Genomic DNA, 20265 nt, shown 5'->3' with positions numbered 1-20265 from the left:
CCTCAAGTCAGGTCTCCTTCCATATCCATTTATCCCCCCCCACCTTTATCTTCTTCCAGATTCCCATATGTTGCTTTCACATATCTCTTGAGTGTTTTGTTATCTGATTATCTATTATTAAATTCTCAAGAAAAGAATTTAAACAAATAATGTTAATATCCTTAACTTTATAGACATCTCACGTAGCTCTTTCTAGGGTGGGGAATGAGAGGGAGGACAAGGTAGTAAACAATGGCCAGTTGTCACCATGCTAGATGTGAAGTCACTGCAGCAAAGTCAGGGTGTCTCAAAAAATGTATAGACGCTGTAACAGCTAATAGCTCAACTTTGAAAATGAAATGTATTTTAATGAACACTGACTTTGTACTTATTCAAAGTGTGTGTATACGTTTTTCTGGAACACCCTATATATAAGACTTCTACTTCAATGTTAGAGAATGGAAACTCCTAGAACAGTTCAAAATCCAATCTAATTTGATTGAATGTAAATGACTTTGTCACGCATTCAGAAAGTTCCACGTGCTGCCTTGATACCAGAAAAGCTATAGGAGAAAATAAAGTTACAGGCAGAGAAAATCAGGTTACAGGCTCAGGAAATCTTCTGAAAGATGGCTATCAAGGCTCAGATTCCTAATGAAGGACACCCCGCATTTGGGGCCAAAGCCATTTCACACTCCCTCATCAGCCTAGTTGGTTTCTGCCTCAGAGAGAAGACAGGACGCATGCTCACAGGAAAGATTCAGTTGGCCTAATGGGAGAAATGAGGCTTTGACTAAATGGGGTTCTCACACTGATTAGAAAAGACGCCATCCCAGTCCCTAAGACTCAGCCCAGCTCTGGTATGTGAGACTGTATTTCAAGCTGAGACACCACCCTGTCAGCCCTGCTACGGCAGTTACATGTGATCCAGATCCAGTGTACAGGAGGATTGACGCCATTCAGGGTGGAGTCTGACCTTAAACTCCCTAAACACAGCACTGTCTCCACCAGAGGTAGACCTTTGCACAGCCAGTTACTGGGCCCCACTGTTCCAGAAGCAGACTTTAGTTTTTAAAAATGCCTTTTTCAAAGAAAGCTGCCTTCCATAGCACTGTGTAAGATGTGGCAATTCTGAGAAAGGTGCAGCGAGGGAAACTGACTATATGAAAGCTGGTATGCAGAGATAGGAATGAAGGTGTTTAAGTTGTGTTGTTGAAAATACTCAGTTCCCTGAGTAGTAATGAGCAGAATACATCTATCACTCAGATCTGTTTCCTTTTTTAAAATAAAAATTAGTGAATGCTTATGTTCAATCTTTTCTTTTTAAATATATTTTTATTGATTTCCGAGAGGAAGGGAGAGGGAGAGAGAGAGAGATGGAAACATCAATGATGAGTGAGAATCATTGATCAGATGCCTCCTTCACACCCCATACTGGGGATCGAGCCTGCAACCGGGGCATGTGCCCTGACCTGGAATCGAATTGTGACCTCTTGGTTCATAGGTGGATGTTCAACCACTGAGCCACACCAGCAAGCCAGATCTATGATTTGAATTCCATTCTCTTATAAAGGGAACCAGGGCTCCTCGGAGAAATGGCTGGATCCAGCTAGAACTAGGGTAGGAAATATATAAATGAGCTGGGAACATCTGGTAGTGCCAAAAAATAATAATAATAAGATATCCCCCTCCTCCACCCCAAATAAACAAGTAAATAAGTACACACACAAAAATGATGGGGACATGTCAAAGGGACACAGGAATCAATGGAAAGAGTCCCCAGTGCTGAAAGCTGCAACAGTTTGAGCAAAAATGTAAAAAAGCAGTACTGGGGTTTAGTGCAAAGTATCAAATAAATAGCCCTGAGTCCATTCTGGTAAGTAAGTGACTGGATAAGTAGGGAAGAAGAGACACATTTCTCAGGCAAAAGAACTCTAGTTTTTGAGCCTACACACGCTGACGGGATAGATACACTAGTAATTCCCCGCTGCTGAAGCCTGGGTTGAGCATGGTGACTTCCTTCCAAAGCAAACAGCGTGGAAGGGACAGAGGGAATAGAGTGACTTTGCATGGAGATGCCAGGCACACACTGCGTCAGCCAGGTGAGGAAGGCTAACGTCAACACCACCAAGTCATGTTGATGGTATGTGATAGAAATGGCACTCGACCTCTGTGGTCTTCCTCTCCAAACCATATGACCTCAGTCCAATCATGAGGAAAACATGAGACAAATTCCAGTAAAGAGACATTCCACAAAACACCTGATCAGTTGGCCTCAAAACTGTCAAAATCATTAGTAACAAGGAAAGTCTGAGAAAGTCACAGCCACGAGGAGAAATGACAACCAAAGATAATGTGGTATCCTGAATGGGATCCTAAAACAGAATGAGGTGGAAATTTTAAAAAATCTGAATATAGACTTTAATTAATAATAGTGTCTTCATATTGGTTCATTAATTGTAGTAAATGTACCATTCATTGTAATAATGTAATGTGTTAATAATAGGGGAAACTTGGTGAACTCTATACTATCTTTACAATATTTCTGTAAATCTAAAACTGTTCCAAAATAAAAACCTTATTTATAAAAATGTTTAAGTTCAGTGTTACATGCTGGAAGAGATACGAATGAAGGTGTTTCAATTGTGTTGTTGAAAATACTCAGTTCCCTGAGTAGTAATGAGCAGAATACATCTATCACTCAGATCTGTTTTCCTTTTTTTAAATTAGTGAATGCTGATGTTCAATCTTTTCAACACAACACAGATAGTGTTTCTTAATTAGTGAATGCTTATGTTCAATCTTTTCAAATACAACACAGATAGTGCTGTATTTGAACATGATAATTGAGGACAGGGTGTGCAGTCACATTTACCAAGAATTGGTAAGAACTATAAGAAGCTGTGGGATTTTACCCTTTCTGAGTTTAACGGTATAGTTTTTATTTCAATTGCCTTATCTAAATGTGTACCTTCCTTTGTTCCACAGTCTTTAATGTGCTCAGAGTTAAAAGAGGACTCTTTGAAACTAAAACATTAAGTCATTGAGATTTTCTAACAAGTAATGCTGTCCGTGTATTTGAATGGATACAGTCTCTATAGGTCAAAAGTTATCAGAGCAAGTAAGAGATTCAGCAGGGCTTTTGCCTACACTATACCGTTCTCTGATATTTTTGTAAAGATTAAAATGATCTTGGAAATGCATTACCTCTAAAATATTTTTTCATATATATGTCATTACATTATGTAATTTATACAATCTTAATATTGATTTATTCTAGAAATTAAGATGACACAGGGAAGACAAAATAAATGGCTGGCTTGATAAGTAGTGAAGACACATATTTCTTGCCATTCATTTGGTTTATCTTCAGCCAAGACATTTAGTAGGATGAGGCAGCAGATTCATCAGACCAGGAAAAAGTACAGGCGATCTCTCTCTCTCCTCTTCCTTTGAAAAGCCTTACTAGGGATTTCAAGCTTTTAAGCTGGTGTACTTTGTCCCTAAAGTTGTTTCACCTTGTGTTTGCTCTCAGCTGTGTATATGGTCAGGACCACATCGTGATGTCATTTTATACGTGGCGGCTTTAGGATAAGCAACACATACGCCAACTAATAATAAGCCAACTAATTTAGAAAGAAAGAAAGAGTCTCGTTAAAACATGCACTGTCCTCACTCTGAAGTCACTGCTTTTTTGTTGTTGTTGTTGTTACCAGACTGTCACAGAGAAGCACAAAATGAATGTTCCAGAAACAATGAATGAAGTTCTTGATATGTCTGATGACGAAGGTATGAGAACCTCCTTTGAGTTCATAATAATTAAGTGACTGTGTATTTGTTTCCTGAAGAAAGTTCATTGCAAAAATGTTTTCAGAAACATTAGAATATGTTGTTGTAGCATCAACAGGTTACGTTTTCCACCCACTTACATTGTTCACTTAATCATGCAGTTCGTAAAGCCAACGCCCCTGAAATGCTCAGTGATGGCGAATATATCTCAGATGTTGAAGAAGGTATTTGCAATTTTTTATTGTGATGACACTTAACTACCATCTTTATCTTCCATTTCTTATCTTTGAAATGTAACACTTCCTTGAGTTACTAACTTTTCATTTTATCTTGAGATTATTAATTTATGTGTCATTTAAATAGCGCATATATGATGTTACTGATTGTCTTCTTTTAATCTATCTGAATCAGTTCTTGAACCCATTTTCCAGCTTAAAAATGCAAGTCTCGCTAATTATCTGGATTCGTCTCTTTCTATTTGTTTCTATTAAGCAGGAAATTGATGTTTTTATTGCTTACATCTGAAAATCTCGAAAGGGAAAACTGATTAAAACTTATAGCTAAAATATTTTTAAATAAGCCAGAGAAAGTCTCTTTATTTTCACTTTTTAGCAAAAGCACCTTTTGATCTTGGACTAATAATGAAAACTCAACCTGAACAAAATTACTTTCAAAATATAAATTTTCAATATTGATTTCATGAAAGAAATAAAAATATAAATGATTATAGTTATACTTCATGTGCTTAAAAGAAACAATTTGTCTTCTGTCTTATTTAAAAATCAATATTTGACCAGGCCAAAATGTATAGATTATATTACTTACTGACATCTTTAAAAGGCTCTGGGAAACTAGCATTTTTACCATGAATATTATAAAGATGGCAAGTCATGGAGTTTTGCTGTAATAATTAAACATTTACTTATATAATGTATGTTATGTTTAGGTTTCTTTCTTGCACCGTTTGACTTTCCAAAACTACATTCCATTTATTGCTCCCTCCATTTGCCATCTTGCATGTAGTATTATTCTCTTGAATCAGTCTTGGTGTTGCTAGTCTTTCTCTGCCTTTAGGTAACTTCCTCATTTTAATTATTGTACCTTCTTTGATTTGTGCAAATTTAATTGGAAATGTAAATAGTGGAAAAATCTACCTGATCCAAAGTCACTTTAACTATTTGGTGTACAATGGCTGCCCAGCATTAGTCTGTGGTGGGGACCGTACACCCAGAGGACTAATTCTTGGTGGTCATTAAGGACTTTGAAAGACATGTCTCATTGTTTGTAAATGTTGTTTGGATAAATATTAAAGGGTTTATTCATTTTTCTTTCTTTTCCTCTAAAACATCAGCTATATGTTTATGTCCCCAAATAGGTAATATTTGTATCATCTTTAGTAATATGCTTTCCTGTCATATTATATTTCAATGCCTTCTAATGCCACATTTTCAGAGTAATTTCTGGCAGGCAGGAGAAACAAGAAAAATGATATTCTCACGTAGATCTGTACACAGGCAGCCCATGGTATCAAAAGTAAGTTTTTCTAATGAAATTATTATGAAATATAATATGACAATCACAGACCTAAAAATTTACTAGTTTTTAATATACTATCCCAAAATAGCCTCACTGATGAGAAGCCACGTTTGAATGGACTATATAATTTGCCTTATCCATGTAGATAACTAACCAAATAATTTCAGAAAAGGAGAAATTTTGCATCTCTTCATTTGAAGATTCTTGATCTAGCGGTTTAACTAGAAATGACAATCATTTCCTTCAGATGTATCTCAGTTTGGGAATTTGAAATTAATAAGAAAATTTTAATTCTCATTTTATCCATCTTCCCTTAAACACGTTGGTGTATGTGCAGGGACTGTGGGAGTCAAATGGCTTGTGATTTCATAATGTCGTAGAATTTCATGTCAAAAGGTTTTCCTTAAAAGTCACAATCTGAACAACAGCCATCTAGTGCTGGAATTACCTCCATAGAACCCTCTGCTTAGGAGTTTCTTTTCCTAACGCCCCAAATGATAGGAATTCCCCAGTTTCCAAACTGCCTGTTCCACTATGAATAGCTCAGACTTTAAAAATTCTTCTTTATTGAGTATTCTGCAGCTTCCACTCATTGATCCGGGCTCTTGATATATCTGGCACTATTTAGAACAAATCTGCCTCTTCTATGTGACAATGCTTTCAATATTTAAAAACAGTTCTCATATTTCTTCTTGGTGTTTTTTTTCCTCAAGGCATGTCATCACCACTTCCTCCCACTGTCCCTCACTGTCATACGCAATCTCCTGTACACATTTCAGTGTGCCTCAGGGAAATCCATCTCGATTGAGGTGGCCTGAACTAAACAGAATATTCTACATGTGGTGTGATCCCAGCAGACTGTAGAATAGTTATTGCCTTGTCCGTGGATGATATTGAAAATCTATTATTAAAGATTAAGATACGTTTGAGATTGTAATATACATGTGATTTGAGTCATATTAATATTACTGTCAGCTAAAGTCCCTAAATTTTGCTTATATGAGCTCCAGTAAGCCACATTTTCCCTGTCATATAATACATCATTTTTTTTTCCTGCGGAAATTAGCACTTCTATAATTACTCCAAATCCCAAAACAAGTCATTTAGAAATGTTAATTCTGAAAGGTCTCTACAATCTTAATGATAATTTTTACTTCTGACTCACTTGCCTGACAGTTTGGCCAGAACTTCACCACTTTCAATGAATCCCCTAATTCATTGGATTAGGGGCTGCTTGTCCAGTAAGCCCGAGGAACTGTGGCAAATGTTTATTTCCTCGAAGCCACATGTTGTGAAAATGTCTCTCTACACGCTCTAGTAAGAGATCATTACGCTGGTAACCCAGTGTGCCAACGATATCAGCAGCTTTTTAAAGCCAATAAAAATGATAGAAATATATGCTGTCAGTCTTTCTCAAGAAAGAAAAGATGAATGGATGTGTAAAATGGGAAAATATAATTGTCATTTTAAATTATAAAAACTGAGTAAAATATTAACAGAACAGTGGTCTCTCTTCTTTCCTCTTTGATTTCTCCTCTTTCTTAGGTCCACTTTGAGAAATTAGTATAGGGGAAAGAATGTTGGGGTAACTTTCTCAAAAAAAGGAAAACAAGTCTAGACAATGTTATCAGTCAGTGACTCTGGGAACAATGGAGTCCAGTTACAGAGTAGAACAAAGGATGAAGCAGAGCTGGGAAGAAAAGGCTATAAAGCTTCCTTATCTAAGGCCGGTTGTTAAGCCCAGTCATTACACAGGTAGGGGCAACAGAGCTCCTCTGTTTACAAGGGCTAGACAAGGTCACAAGTATCTTAATGCCCTCCTGTCTTCTTTCCCAGAAAATATGTTACATACATGAAAATGAATATACATACAACATTAATATTTGATTCAAGTGCCAGTTAGATTCTTATGTTTTACAATTCAGCTTATAATTCAAGAGAGAGAGAGAGAGAGAGAGAGAGAGAGAGAGAGAGAGATGAAGGGAGAGAGAGAAAAAAACAATGATTTGGTGTCCCACTTATTTTCTTGTATGTGCCCTGACCGGGGATTAAAGCCACAACGGTGGCATATTGGGACAGTGTTTTAGCTGACTGACCTACCAGGCCAGTGCTATTTTTAAACTCCTTTAAAAAAAAAAGTGTATAGGAAAGGGAATAAATAATGCTCTTCAAAATTATCACAAGGTAATAAGAATTATTTTTTCAAGGCCTTAATAAGACAATAATAGAAATATTATCCCTTCGTCTGGCCTTCTTGGCCAAAGAAACATGCCGACCAAGGTACAAGGTCAAGCAAAAGAAATATAAACATGATTTAGAATACACTTTAAGAACCAAAGCAAGTCATTTTAGTAAATATATATCCAGGTATTCTCAGTTAGGGGAGAACAGCTAGAATTTTACTTGGCACAATCTGAAACTCAGAAAAGTAGGAGAAATTACTTTGGGGAATATTGAAACTGGATGTCAAGAAAGGCACCAGGAAAGTACCCTTCAGGGCCTCTCCTGCCTGGGACTGACCTGCTATCCCAATCTTGACATCCCAATAGCTACATCAGACTCTTATGGTTTTAGTTTTCTAGGTCTGAAAAGAAGCCTTGGTGACTAGCTTGCCCCAGGTGGTTCAAGGGAGTGGTGGTTGTTATGCAGAAATTGTTCTTCACCTGAAATGTTATCGTTGTACAAATACCTCTTAAATTATCTAGCCCTTTGCTTGATATTTCTGCGCTCATGACTGACCTTTCAAATAGTCATTACATAATTGCATGCCACTCTTAGCGATAAAGTCAGAATGACTTTATTCTCTGTGGTAGCCCCAGAACCTAGTACAGTGTCTGGCACACAGCAGATCTTCAATACATGTTTGATGAGATGCATCAAAGTAGAAGGGGACTCAAGGGAAGGCTAGGGTTACAGATTTCTGGAAACAGGCAGGACGGAGAAAATTTGCCTGCCATGTTCTTTTTTCCTTCCACTAAACCCCTTCCTATTGAGACAGGCCTAGGCTATGTATTGAGTTGATAGACAGCTTTGTAATGACTTCCCCCACGGTATCCTTGCATCTCAAAAAATAATGAATTAAAGGAATTTCCCGATGGAGAAAAAGATCTGTGGTGTGGGACCAAGGCCTTTGTTTTCAACTAGAATTCATCCCGTCTTTGGAATTGGAATTGTTTCCTGACTTTCACCCTCAGTATTCACTTTCCCAGCTGGGTACTTGACGTTTCCGTTGGATTCTCACAGATGCCTTACCCCAGCATGCCCTAAACATACCCCTCCAAGTCAGTGTGTCTTCCTACCCTTCTCCATCTCAGTAAATAGGTCTATTACCCAAGTCAAAACCTGTGGTTAGGTGTCATATCTCTGTTTTTACCACTCATACCCAGTCCATCAGCAAGTTCTATCAGTTCTACCTCCAGACCACATATGAGTTCTCTCTCCTCTGCACTCCCATGGTCACCCCCCGCCTACCCCCCACCCCCTCGCGTCATATCTCCCATAGAATCCTGACTGCAGGAGCCTCTTCCCAGGACTCCACTTCCACTCTCACCCACAGACTGAGCTGTCTACACAGTGTCCTCGGCAGTCTTTCACCAGTATAGGTTGTACCATGCTATTCCATTCCCCAGTTTAAAACCCTCCAGAGCATAGAGTTATAGTTATGTTTTTGAGATTCATTCCGTGTTGTTGCATATAGCTATGTTTTATTTTCATTTCTATGTAATGTTCCATTGTCTGCCTATGCCATAATTAAAGGATCCATTCTACTATTAATGGAAATGTTTCCAGTTTGCAAACAAAGCTGCTACGAATCTTCTTATATATGTTTCCTGGTACACATATGCATGCCTTTCTGTAGGGTAGGAACCTAGGAGTGTAGTTGCTGGGTTGTGGAGAATGCAAAGACAAAATTCATCCAAGTCCGCTAAGAGTGTAAAAGTATATTGTGAGGTTTTGTGTTTTTGTTTTTTAAAAACAAGGAGAGGAATATCGTAAAGAAAGTGATTAATGATGGGAGAAGGCTGTGACTGGGATGAGGATACGGGAGGCTTCTGACGTGCCGATGTTCTATTTCTTTTTTATTATTATTATTATTATTAGTTAAGGTATTACAAATGTGTCCTCATCCCCCCCATTAACCCCCAACCCCGCCGCCCCACACACTCACGATCCCATCCCCCTGTTGTCCATGTCCATTGGTTTGGCTTATATACATGTATACAAGTCCTTCGGTTGATCTCCTCCCCTTACCCCCGCCCTCCCCTACTTTCCTTCTGGGGATTGATAGCCTGATCGCAGCGATGTTCTATTTCTTAACCTGGATGAACAGCTTGTTAAAATGTACATTTACATGTTACATAGTTATCTGTGTAGTTGTTGTATTTCATGAAAAAAGTAGGCACCCCCCACAAATAATACAGATAAACCCCAAAATAGCACAAATACACAACTGAAATAAACATCTCTCGAGGCTTTACATTGCACTTAGGAAAAAACTCAGTCCCTTTCCGAGGTAGATAAGTCCTACGTGGCCCCTGGCTCCCTCTTTTCCACTCTCCTCTCAGTCACACTTTTTTTTATTTCTTCCTAATGCTCGTCTCAGTGTCTTAGTCATAAATTTCAGGGGGCAGCAACATTTTCCTGTGAAGGGCCAAAGGTAAATATTTTAGCATTTTCAGGCCACGTGGTCTCTGTCCCAGTGACTCACCTCTGCCTTTGTTGCACAAAAGCTGAGAAGACAAAACCTCTGCACGTGGGCGTGGCTCTGTGGCAGAACCTGATTTGCAGAAATAGGAGGCAGGCTGGATTTGGCCCAAGACTGTAGTTTTACAGTTTGTGAGTAATTTTGTTTCTTTGCTTCCAAACTAGACTGTTAGCCCCAGGGGGCAGAGCTGTCTTTGTCACTGTCCTAGAGGCCCTCATTCCTGGATGAGTGTGTTACTGGTCAGCCTCCACACATTTCCTGTCTCTGTCCCTCCTCAGGATTCCAAATCAATGAACACTCTCAACATCAAACACAAGCTACTTACCCGTTTATGGAGCCCTTTCTATGGGCGAGGCCTTAAGCTACATTCATTTCATGTGTGATGTCTCTTAACACTCACAGTGATTCCCCTAAGGTAGGGCCATTGGTTTTTCCCACTTTCTAGAGGTGGAAAGTCAGTTCCATCAAGGAAGACACTTGATTAAGATCGTAGTCAGTGCAGGGCTTATACTCAAATCCCTGTCCTGAACCTCTGCTCTCACCTCAGGGGTGACTGCTAGTTCAGGGAACAGTCCCACAACTGTTGGGTTACTGTACGTTTTAAATGAGAGAACGTATAAAGGGGTTAGCCCAGAGACCTCAGAAACGTTAATTACCGGTTACCTTATCTTGCTTAATTTTGTGGAAGTGGTTGTGGGCAACACCTGTACCATTATTACTCCTAATTTTCACTCAGTCCTAATTTAAAGTGTTATTAGTCCTAATTTCATCAAGGAAACTGAGGCTCAAAGAGTTTAAGATATTTATTCAGGTCCACATACTAAGGAATTTGGAATTTGATTTTCGTTTTTCTGCTTCGGCTTTCCACTCAATGAGATGTGGGAAGAGTAGATAAAGTGACAAGGAATTTTGAAAGAAGGGGAGATCACTGAAGGCCTCAAGAAGGAAGCATTTTAAGGCATAGATAGAATTTGGACAAACAGAACTTTTGGGGGGTTGAGGGTGGAGATTGGAAAGACGTGTTCCAGATTCACAAAACTTTTTTTGGTTGAAGTGTCAGAGACAGAGAAGCGGAGGCCTCCACGGCAGAGCCCAGCACACACTGGCCTGGGTGCGGACCCCAGGGCAGGGCATGGGGAGGAAGAGAAATGTTCTAGAAAACCCTGGGCGCGTTGACATTGAAGAGAGGGAGGAAGAGGAATGCTAAAGGATATGGGAGAGGGAGTGGGTGAACAGAGGAGGGGGGGAACCAGAGAGTGGGTTCTCGTGGAAGCCCTGGGAGGACCTGCCTGGGAAGGTCTAGTCAGATGGGCACAGGCAGTAAGCGGCTCCCTGGTGACCTCAGCATCTGGCACGCCCATGACATTGCGAATGTAGACTCAGAAGTAGTTCCAGTGTAGGGGAGAAAGCCCAGACAGTGAGTGTATTTTCCACCCAAGAAGCTTGTGGAATGGGTGGCAGAGGGATTGTCGTAAGAGATGGCACAGAATGAAGCATGCTTATTGGCTAAGGACAATGTGCTGTTCTTTCATTTGCCCAAAACACATTGTCATTTTGAGCATGCTTCTCCCCCTCACCCCTGCCAAATTATCTTAATCCCTGCCCATCTCTGTGGAAAGTCTGACCTGCTTCGTATGGAAGTGGGTCTAATCTGACCAGCTTAGTTCCCTCCCCTCCCCCTGGCTTCCTTACTGCAGAGAAGAAAGGGAAACATCCGCATTGAGAATGAATGGCAGAGAGCTGGGAACGGGAGCGGGTAGAGAACCTGGGGTCGACAAATGGGAAGGGTGGTCTGACCATCTGGGCCAGAACCACAGTGAGAATGAGAACCGACAACAGGCTTGGTATCTTTGCCTTGTATATACACATCTTTTAGGCCAGAAATATAAAACAAACCCCAAAGCAGGTGTGTATTGCCCTGCACAGTGGAAGGCACTTTGGATATAAGAGCAGGAAGAGGCCAAAACCTTGCCCACAAAGTATACAGGGTACCTGGGGACAGCGCTCATGGTCCTGTTTTTCACATACGGTCCGGTCCTCAGGCACCTAAGTAATGAGCTGAGACTAAGGAGGTCCCGCTTTGGAGTCAGGGATGGATGAATCACTAAGACCGAATGACTAGAGGAAAGAACCAATTGACAGGACACTGCCACCTTGAATTTAGCTACCTAATTTCTCTTCAAGTAAGAACCAACATTTCAGGCCTGAAATGGGCTAGTTTGTGGCTAGTATTTTATTCATCATCTAGTCATCTTACAAGTGGCATAGATTTTAGACCATGAGGAGGGTGTCAGTAACCTTGCACCCCTTCCTAGCTGCATTCCGGTGCTCGTCTGAGGTGTTCATTTGACCAAGTCAGTGAGTGTACTGTCCACTCTTATGTAGATGGCTGAGGAGAAGTTCTGGATTAGGATTAAGGAATATTGAAAAGAAAATGAAAAATGATAGCTTCTATCACAACGTTGTCTCTTTCTACCTCTTCACAGGAAAGACACTAGATTCTTTTGCTTTTCTGGGATGAGTTTGTTTATTAACCCAGCCGAGATCACAGGGGACATTTTTCATTGCCACGTCTGGAAAAGTTCCAACACTGAGTCATGCTTGCGTGCTTTAGCAACTCTATCTAGCCTGAATGAAGGAGCAGTACACTGCTATGCAGCTTTTTAAAAGAAGCACATCTAGCCACAAAGAACAGCACCATGTTCAAGAGTAAAGAAGCGAGTTGACTTTTATTCTCTTAAAAAAAGACAACTCGGCCTGAGCAACAAGAGTCGTTTGTTCTGTGGGACAACAGCAACTTGTTATTGTCTAAGAGATGTGCCAATTTTGCCATCCAAGCCTGCTTCCTGGTTGGCCACCTATGAAGCCAGGATCTTCTGAGCATATAATGCCAGAGAAGGGAATGAAAGACCGCGGAGGCTGGCCCTCCCACAGCGGCACAGGAATCCCCTAAAATGACACACACTTCTTCAGCCTTCTTAAGATCACCTGTTCCACTCATGGCTCATCTCAACATTTTCTCAACTTACCCCATTGTTCTCATATGAAAAAAAGGTTATATTCCAGCATTTAGTTCATGTGTTGAAAGAACCCCCTCCTACTGCCAGAAGGTGCTGGAAAACAAATGGTTAAAGTGAGACCCCCAGTATCTGCTCATTTCTGACTGGGAGGGCAAATGGAGGGTGCAGGGGGCAGGACAGAACGCTCACTCCATTCTTGACCTTGGGCTTGGGGCCATCAGCCTCTCTCTGAGTCTCCAACCATCTCAAGAAGGTACTGGAGTCATGAGCACCTTCTGGGCCTCCAGCCAAACACAAGTGCCTGTGCTACATGTACACAGGAACGCCTGAAGCAAAGGGCACCATTCCGTCACCTGCACATCCCCAGCTTCCTGGTACCCATCTCTCAGAACATTCACAGGAGGCCTTGCTTAATACAAGCTCTTGATCTCGAGTGCAAATTGCAAAGTGAAATATGTGCAATCCGGAATCTAAGTAACTTTCCCATTAACTATTGTGTGACTCCAAGAAAGAATTAGACTTCTAGAACTAAAGTTTGAGTGGGTCCGGGTCCTAAACTTACTGTATTCCTCTTCCTTTCTGCTCATATTTCCTTGCTTTTCTGAGAATGTCAATATCAGGGGGTTGAGAGAAAAAGACAGGGGAGCAAATATAGTCATTTGGGTTTTCCATGGTGAAAATCTATTGTCTAAATGTCAGTGGAGAAAAACATCTTTTCATTAAGGCTTTGAATTGATGGAAAATAATTTTTCTCAAAGCTTTTTTGCATTTTTACGTTTCTTATTTGAACCTTCAAAAAATAAAATGTGCTGGGTCTTATTTGGTTTACCTCTAACGAGGTTAGTAATACCACATGGAGCTGCTGTGAAGATGAAAAGAAATAAAGTATATGAAACATTTAGAACAGTGACTGGTATATAGTAGGTGCTCATTAAATGGCAGTTCCTCTTTTTTTGTTGTTAAATGCACACAACTACTTATCCTGCTTCATGCTGCAGAATGAGAATTAGGGAATAAAGCAGGAGAGGAAGAGGGAGAACTTGGAGATTTTGGGTCTTCGGGTAGAAAAATATATATAGGTGAACAAATAATTGAATTTTAACAACTAATGAATATATATGGTATGTTGCTTGTCACTTGGATAGTATGGGTTCTAACCTAGACTCTACCACCAACTAGACATGTGAGTTTTGGAAAATAACCAAACCTCTTATGAAAAAACCTCTATTGGTTTTTTCACCAGTAGAAGGGAAATAATAGTACCTGCTTCACAGGGTTGAGGGTTATATGAGACATGCATATAAAATGCTCAGTTAGCACAATGTATAGCATATACAAAGCACTAAAATCGTAGCCAGCAGGAGTTGTAGTACAGTTTTGTATTATGATTTGTGCCCTGGTCTTAACATTTTTACTAGAAACTAAATGCTTCAAAGGCAATAGTTGGCTTTGCTCATAACATAGGTACCAGTCCAGTGCTCTACTGTCTTACTACTGAAAGTGTGGTTGCGGTCACCCAGGAGTTTGTTATAAGTGCAGGATCTCATGGTCTCCCATGACCTGTGGAATCAGTATCCGCATTTTAACAAGGTCGCCAGGTGATACAAATACATGCACTGAAATTTGGAGATACTCCACTCGATTCATTGAATTCAGTTGCTGAAGTTAATGTTTTACTTATTCTAGTAATTCCCACCAGGAAAATAGATTTAATTCTGTAGAAGCAATACACCATTAGAGACTTGCCATTCATGTGTAAGGATCCTTTAGACAGTGTTTATCAAAGTGTGGTCCCTGGACCAGGTACGTCAGATTCACTTGGGGTTGTGTGATGCTAACGCATCCTACAGGTTGAGAAGCACTGCTTTAGAACACTGGGAAACTGCCAGAAGTACATGAGTATTGTGTATCTCCTTCTTTCTACCTTAGTTTATTTCTTCTCTTCCATCTCTTAAAGATGTAAATAAGGTCAAATATCGTAAAATACTGAGTTTCCTATCCATGTTTGCCAGATATTTGCTGGTGCACATACACATCTTAGTATCTACCTGGCAGATCTTTTTATATGTCAAAGTACCTTTTCAGGTGAACAAAACACACAGCCTAATGACTTGCCTGCAGTCCCTGTTTTGTTTTGTTTTAATTTTATTCGTTTTTTGAATAGGTGGTAGATGCACATGGTATAAAATTCCCAAGGTACAAGAGTTGTCGGTGAAAAGTAAGTCTCCCGTCTTCTTGTTGCTTTGGTGATATAGTTGCCATCTCCAGATGCAATCACTGAGCTTTCATTGCACACATTTACTGAGCATGTACTATGTGCCAGGCACTCTTCTGGGCATTGGATACAGAAATATATAGAAAAAGAAAACCCTGTCCTCACGGAGCTTACATTTGGTTACCAATCTCTTACAATATTTATTCAATAGCATAGCATATTGCAGTAGTTAAAAGTAGGGCTCTATATCAAATCAACTGATTTTGAATTTGATTTTCCCCACATTCTCAGTAATCTTACTCTTAGTGTGGACTGGGTTATATCTTGAAATAGAGATAACCATTCTATTTTATAATATCATTGTGAGAATTATATGAAGTAATACTTATAATGCACCAAATAGTGCCTAGAACATAGTAAATGCTCAATAAATAGCAGTGTTGATTTTAATGATGTGATCTCATTCTACTTTTCTATAATGTACTCAAGAAATGGCTAAAGGATTTCTTTTCCCAACAGTTTTCATTTCCTCTCTCTGCTGTGTGGTGATTTAAAAAAAAAAATTATCACTTTTCTTACAACAAGTAAATTTAAATCTTCTAAATTCTGATCACTAACTGCTTATCTGTAAGACTCTGCTGATTTCTAGTAAGAAACCAACTCATAATAAATCACTAGAGTATAAAGGTTGAGTTCCTCTGTATTTTTTTGTCTAATCTAGCTTTTAAAAGATCTTATGTAATTTGGACGTCTTGTATTAATCATTTAAGGTTTTTATACTCTTAATTTCAACTTTATAATATTACAAAATTTATACCTCGGGGAGATTTCTGCATTTCACAGCAGAGGAACTAAGCAAAGTTTCTGACAATATAATTTGGTTTAGTTACCTTAAGGAACTTTCTTTATGAATCTAGTCCTATCTAGATGGGAAAGCAATTTTCAACTCCTGGAAAAGTAACAAAAGTATTTCTTGGTTATGGGCTTAAGGGGGAAAAGAGTAGAAGAAAATCACATGCAAAAATAAATAAATAAATAAGAGAAAAAAGAACTCCGGGGACATGAAAACACTTCTAAATATTGGGCCAAGAACCGTTTCCTCTGTTCAGCCTAAAAAGGAATGTTAGTGGGCATAATGTAAGAGTGCGGGGAACTTGGCTTAGGTATATGTATCCCACCTTGTACTGACACTGGACCATTGACATGAAATCTAAAAAGGAATGAGGGTACACCTATTCGACCACAGTCCTGATAATCCTTTCATGTATGTATTATCTTTCTTTCTCTCCTCTGTCCTTCATTTTATTTTGTATTCTTTCCTGGTAGACAAAGTGTATGAAGCTTTGAAAGTTTGATTGTGGTACAGGTACTTCTTCTCTTAGCCTGGTCATGATAGAGGAGGAAGAGGAAGAGGAGATAGCCGGGGCATTGAAGTGCCTCTGAATAGCTTTCGTTATTTGGTTAATGGTGAGACCAAAGTAGACTTGAGGTGTTTTGTGTTCTTTTAACATTTTCCAGCCTCTGGTGTTATATTGTCAGAAATGGATTAACAAAAAGAACACCGGTGCTTCTAATTTTGAAAGGCATAAAATCAATACTAAAAAAAATGAGGCCTCTAGTGGCATTTACCAGTGTACTTCCCCTGGACTTGTCAACCCTAATCATATAATGCACTCCGGAGCTAACTCTAACTCACGAGGGATGCATTAGGCAACCAGCGTGTGACCTCTTTGGCTTACCTTTGGACCTTCTCATTTCTCATTGTGCTCTCTTTCCACTAATTATTACAATGTAACGACCCATCTCTAAACTCAGCTGCATAATTTATTATTATTATCTCCCGCGGTTGTGTGAGTTGACTGGGCTCAGCTGGGTTCTGGAGATCTTTCATGACATTACAGTCAGATAGCAGCCGAGGCAGGAATAACATGGCAGGATGTTGAGTAGGGTGTCTTTATTCAAAGGTCTGTTACCTCAGGTGGCTGGAATGGCTGGGGATTGCTGGGCATCTCTGTCTTTCTGAGCCCCCTCTTTACGGCTACCTTGAGCTTCTTCACAAGCATGGTGGTCTCAAGGTAGTCAAATGCCTTCCAATTCGATTGGCTTTCCCCAAATAAGTGTTCCAGTAGATTGAGGCAGAAACTATAAGGTTTCTTTTAACTCAGACTCAGAAGTGATGCATAATCATTTCCCCTGCATTCTGTTTTTCAAAAGTCAAGCCAGTGTACCAAACACTTGTAGGAAACATAAACCCACTCAGGTACTTCTTAGTAAGTGAAAACTTGTGTTTCTTGGTAATATACAGCAGTGGGCAAAAGTAGGTTTACAGTTGTGAGTACACAAAACAGTGTATTCTTGTGTTATGAATTATTGTATTATAACTATAAACTACTTTTGACCACCCCTGTATATATTTTAACTAAATATATCTGATGTTGTGTGAGTGATGTCCATTAATAGAATTACCTTTGTATAAGAAGTATTGGTTAGAACAGTGATGGCGAACCTTTTGAGCTCAGCGTGTCAGCATTTTGAAAAACCCTAACCTAACTCTGGTGCCGTGTCACATATAGGAATTTTTTGATATTTGCAACCATAGTAAAACAAAGATTTATATTTTTGATATTTATTTTATGTATTTAAGTGCCATTTAACAAAGAAAACTCAACCAAAAAAATGAGTTCACGTGACACCTCTGACACGCGTTTCATAGGTTCGCCATCACTGGGTTAGAAGCTGCCACTAATAAAACATTGTTTGGATTATAGAATGGATTAGAGGCAGTTTATAAATCACTCAACACAACTTATCTCTTTCCTTTCTAAACTTGGTACAGTAGTGTGTTGTACCAAGTAGTAGTATAATAATTATAGACTATTGTGTTTATTGAAAGGAAGATAAGTTAGTTTTATTATCGTTGTTTATTCTTTCATTCAATCAAGAAATATTTGTTGACTATCTATGATGAGCCAGGCCCTGTGTTAGCCAGTAGAGAGCAGGGGCAAATTCCTGCTATGGTCGGATTTTTGCCCTTACCAGTATAAATAGTAGCAATTTAAAAGCTAACTGTATGAGTTCATACATTCAGATGCTTGGGCACTAGAGAAAACTGAGTCACAGAATATTAGTAACAATTAATGCTCATTAAGCCCTTACTTTGCACATTACTCCATTTAATCCTCCCAAAAGGTTATTGGGATAGAGGCAGCGTTACTATCCCAGTTTTGTAGAGGTTGAAACTGACTCAGAGAAGAGTGTTTCAAAGGTCACCTAATCAGTAGCCGTGGAAGTTGGATTTTAATCCAGAGCACCTACCATGCCAAACTGCATTAAAATAATACCAATGCCTTTATTTCTGAATTCCCTAACTTGTAAAAAAAATTTTTTTCATATATATATATATACATACATACCATATGTATATATTTATTGATTTTAGCAAGGAACGGAGAGTGAGAGATAGAAACATCAATAATGAGAGAGAGTCACTGGCTGCCTCCTGCACGTCCCCTACTGGGGATCGAGCCCACAACCTGGTCATGTGTCCTTGACCGGTATGGAACCCAGGACCCCTCGATCCGCAGGCCGATGCTCTATCCACTGAGCCAAACGGGTTAGGGCTTCACTTTTCTAAAGTGGTAGGTGCATAATTTTTCATGTCATAATGCTGTTTTCATTCATCTCTGACCAAATGTATTGACAGCTCCCACGCCTGTTCCAACCCCAGGCTTCTTTTTGGTTTTACAGTGACCAATTCTGAAATCTAAGAAGGATGGGTAAAGAGGAATGAAAGCTTAATTTTATTGACATTTTACTGTCTACCAACCAGTTATCAAGCTTGACATGCAAAAAAGAAGTGCTAAGTGACTGTAGCATGTAGATGGGAAAGAAAACACAACCCCCAACCTCATTAATAAAAGTAATCATGAATTCAAATATTTATGGGGCATTTACAATATGCCAGGCCCAGGAAAAATTTGGTTCCTAATCTGGGGGGATCTCACCATCCAGTGGGAGACACGAAGCAGATGTTTCTCCTGGCAACACACTCTGATAAGGGAAGCCCACCGGAGGGCCATCTCACGTAAGATGATGAGTGAGGGTGGGAGGAGTTCTAGAAAGAGTCAAACACTGGAGAACTTACTCAGATGCAGAAGAGGGTAAAGGTTCCATCAGGAGAATGCACCCTGTGCAGTGGTTCAAAGTCTAAAAGACTTTCAGGAATTCCCTGAGCTGCCGTCGTTCTGCATAACAGAGGGCAGGCTGGGTGTGTGTGGAGGAGTGGCCAGGGAGGCTGGCCAACAAGTCCGGAGGAAGGACCCTTCTTTCATTGCAGTCCGTTTTGGACATTTTCTCCATTTTAACCATGACTCTCCCCAGGATTGTGTTTGGGAATATGTTTCCATATGCGCCAGACATTATAAAGGGCTTCCCTTGCGTTTCTGCGTATTTACAATGTTGGTTACAGCCGGGCTGGCCCAATGGAAACACCAGGTGTCGGAGTCCTAGCAGCTTCATATTCCATGAGTCATTTATTGATGCAGTTACTTATGCGTTTACCCAGGAAAACCAAATCCGTTTCCCACTTCGTCGGTTCTACAGCTTCAAATGTCAGTATGTTTAGGTAACAATCCGAGAGGTAGAGGCACTGTCCTGAGACAGGGCTGCAGACCACTTACTTCAGCGAGACCCTTTGAAACCCTCTACTTCCTTTCTAGCCTGTCTCCAGTTGTGCTGAAAAAGAGGAAAGAAGTCGCCTCTGCGTGTGCCCAGGTGGAGGGTGCAGAGTGCCGCTTGGTGTTTCCAGCACAAACAGGGTGGGGCAGCTGGGAAGGGGCAGGAGTCCCCAGAGAGGGAACACCTCCCCGCCGCCCCAATGGCCTCTCCACCCCTGCGCCCCCTGCCCCTCTCTCTCCAGGGACCTCCCAAGAGGGAGAGCCAGTGAGTCCCTTTGAGTGTGTTAAAGAGTTGAAAGAACCTGTGCCCCCAAATAAAGCAGAACATCCACTTGCTTAGCTGGT

The 20265-nt window shown here is 40.1% G+C and overlaps 1 protein-coding gene across 4 annotated transcripts in view; it reads left to right on the top strand.

The window, feature by feature from the left end:
• The window catches only part of ANK3 (ankyrin 3, node of Ranvier (ankyrin G)), a 198408-nt gene that overhangs the window by 88872 nt on the left and 89271 nt on the right, over window positions 1-20265 (top strand). For 3 of the 4 annotated variants that reach the window (XM_015571812.1, XM_015571813.1, XM_006775815.2), the window contains exons 20-22: window positions 3696-3768; window positions 3930-3992; window positions 15194-15247. In XM_015571812.1, coding sequence (XP_015427298.1) covers window positions 3696-3768; window positions 3930-3992; window positions 15194-15247 — 190 coding nt within the window. The remainder of the gene's footprint in view (window positions 1-3695; window positions 3769-3929; window positions 3993-15193; window positions 15248-20265) is intronic. The other variant, XM_015571814.1, reaches the window with a different exon arrangement.

Source organism: Myotis davidii, unplaced genomic scaffold, assembly GCF_000327345.1.
Source record: "Myotis davidii unplaced genomic scaffold, ASM32734v1 scaffold1187, whole genome shotgun sequence".
NCBI lineage: Eukaryota > Metazoa > Chordata > Mammalia > Chiroptera > Vespertilionidae > Myotis > Myotis davidii.
Note: the sequence above shows the minus strand (reverse complement) of the source record. Positions and strands in the feature narration are given on the sequence as shown.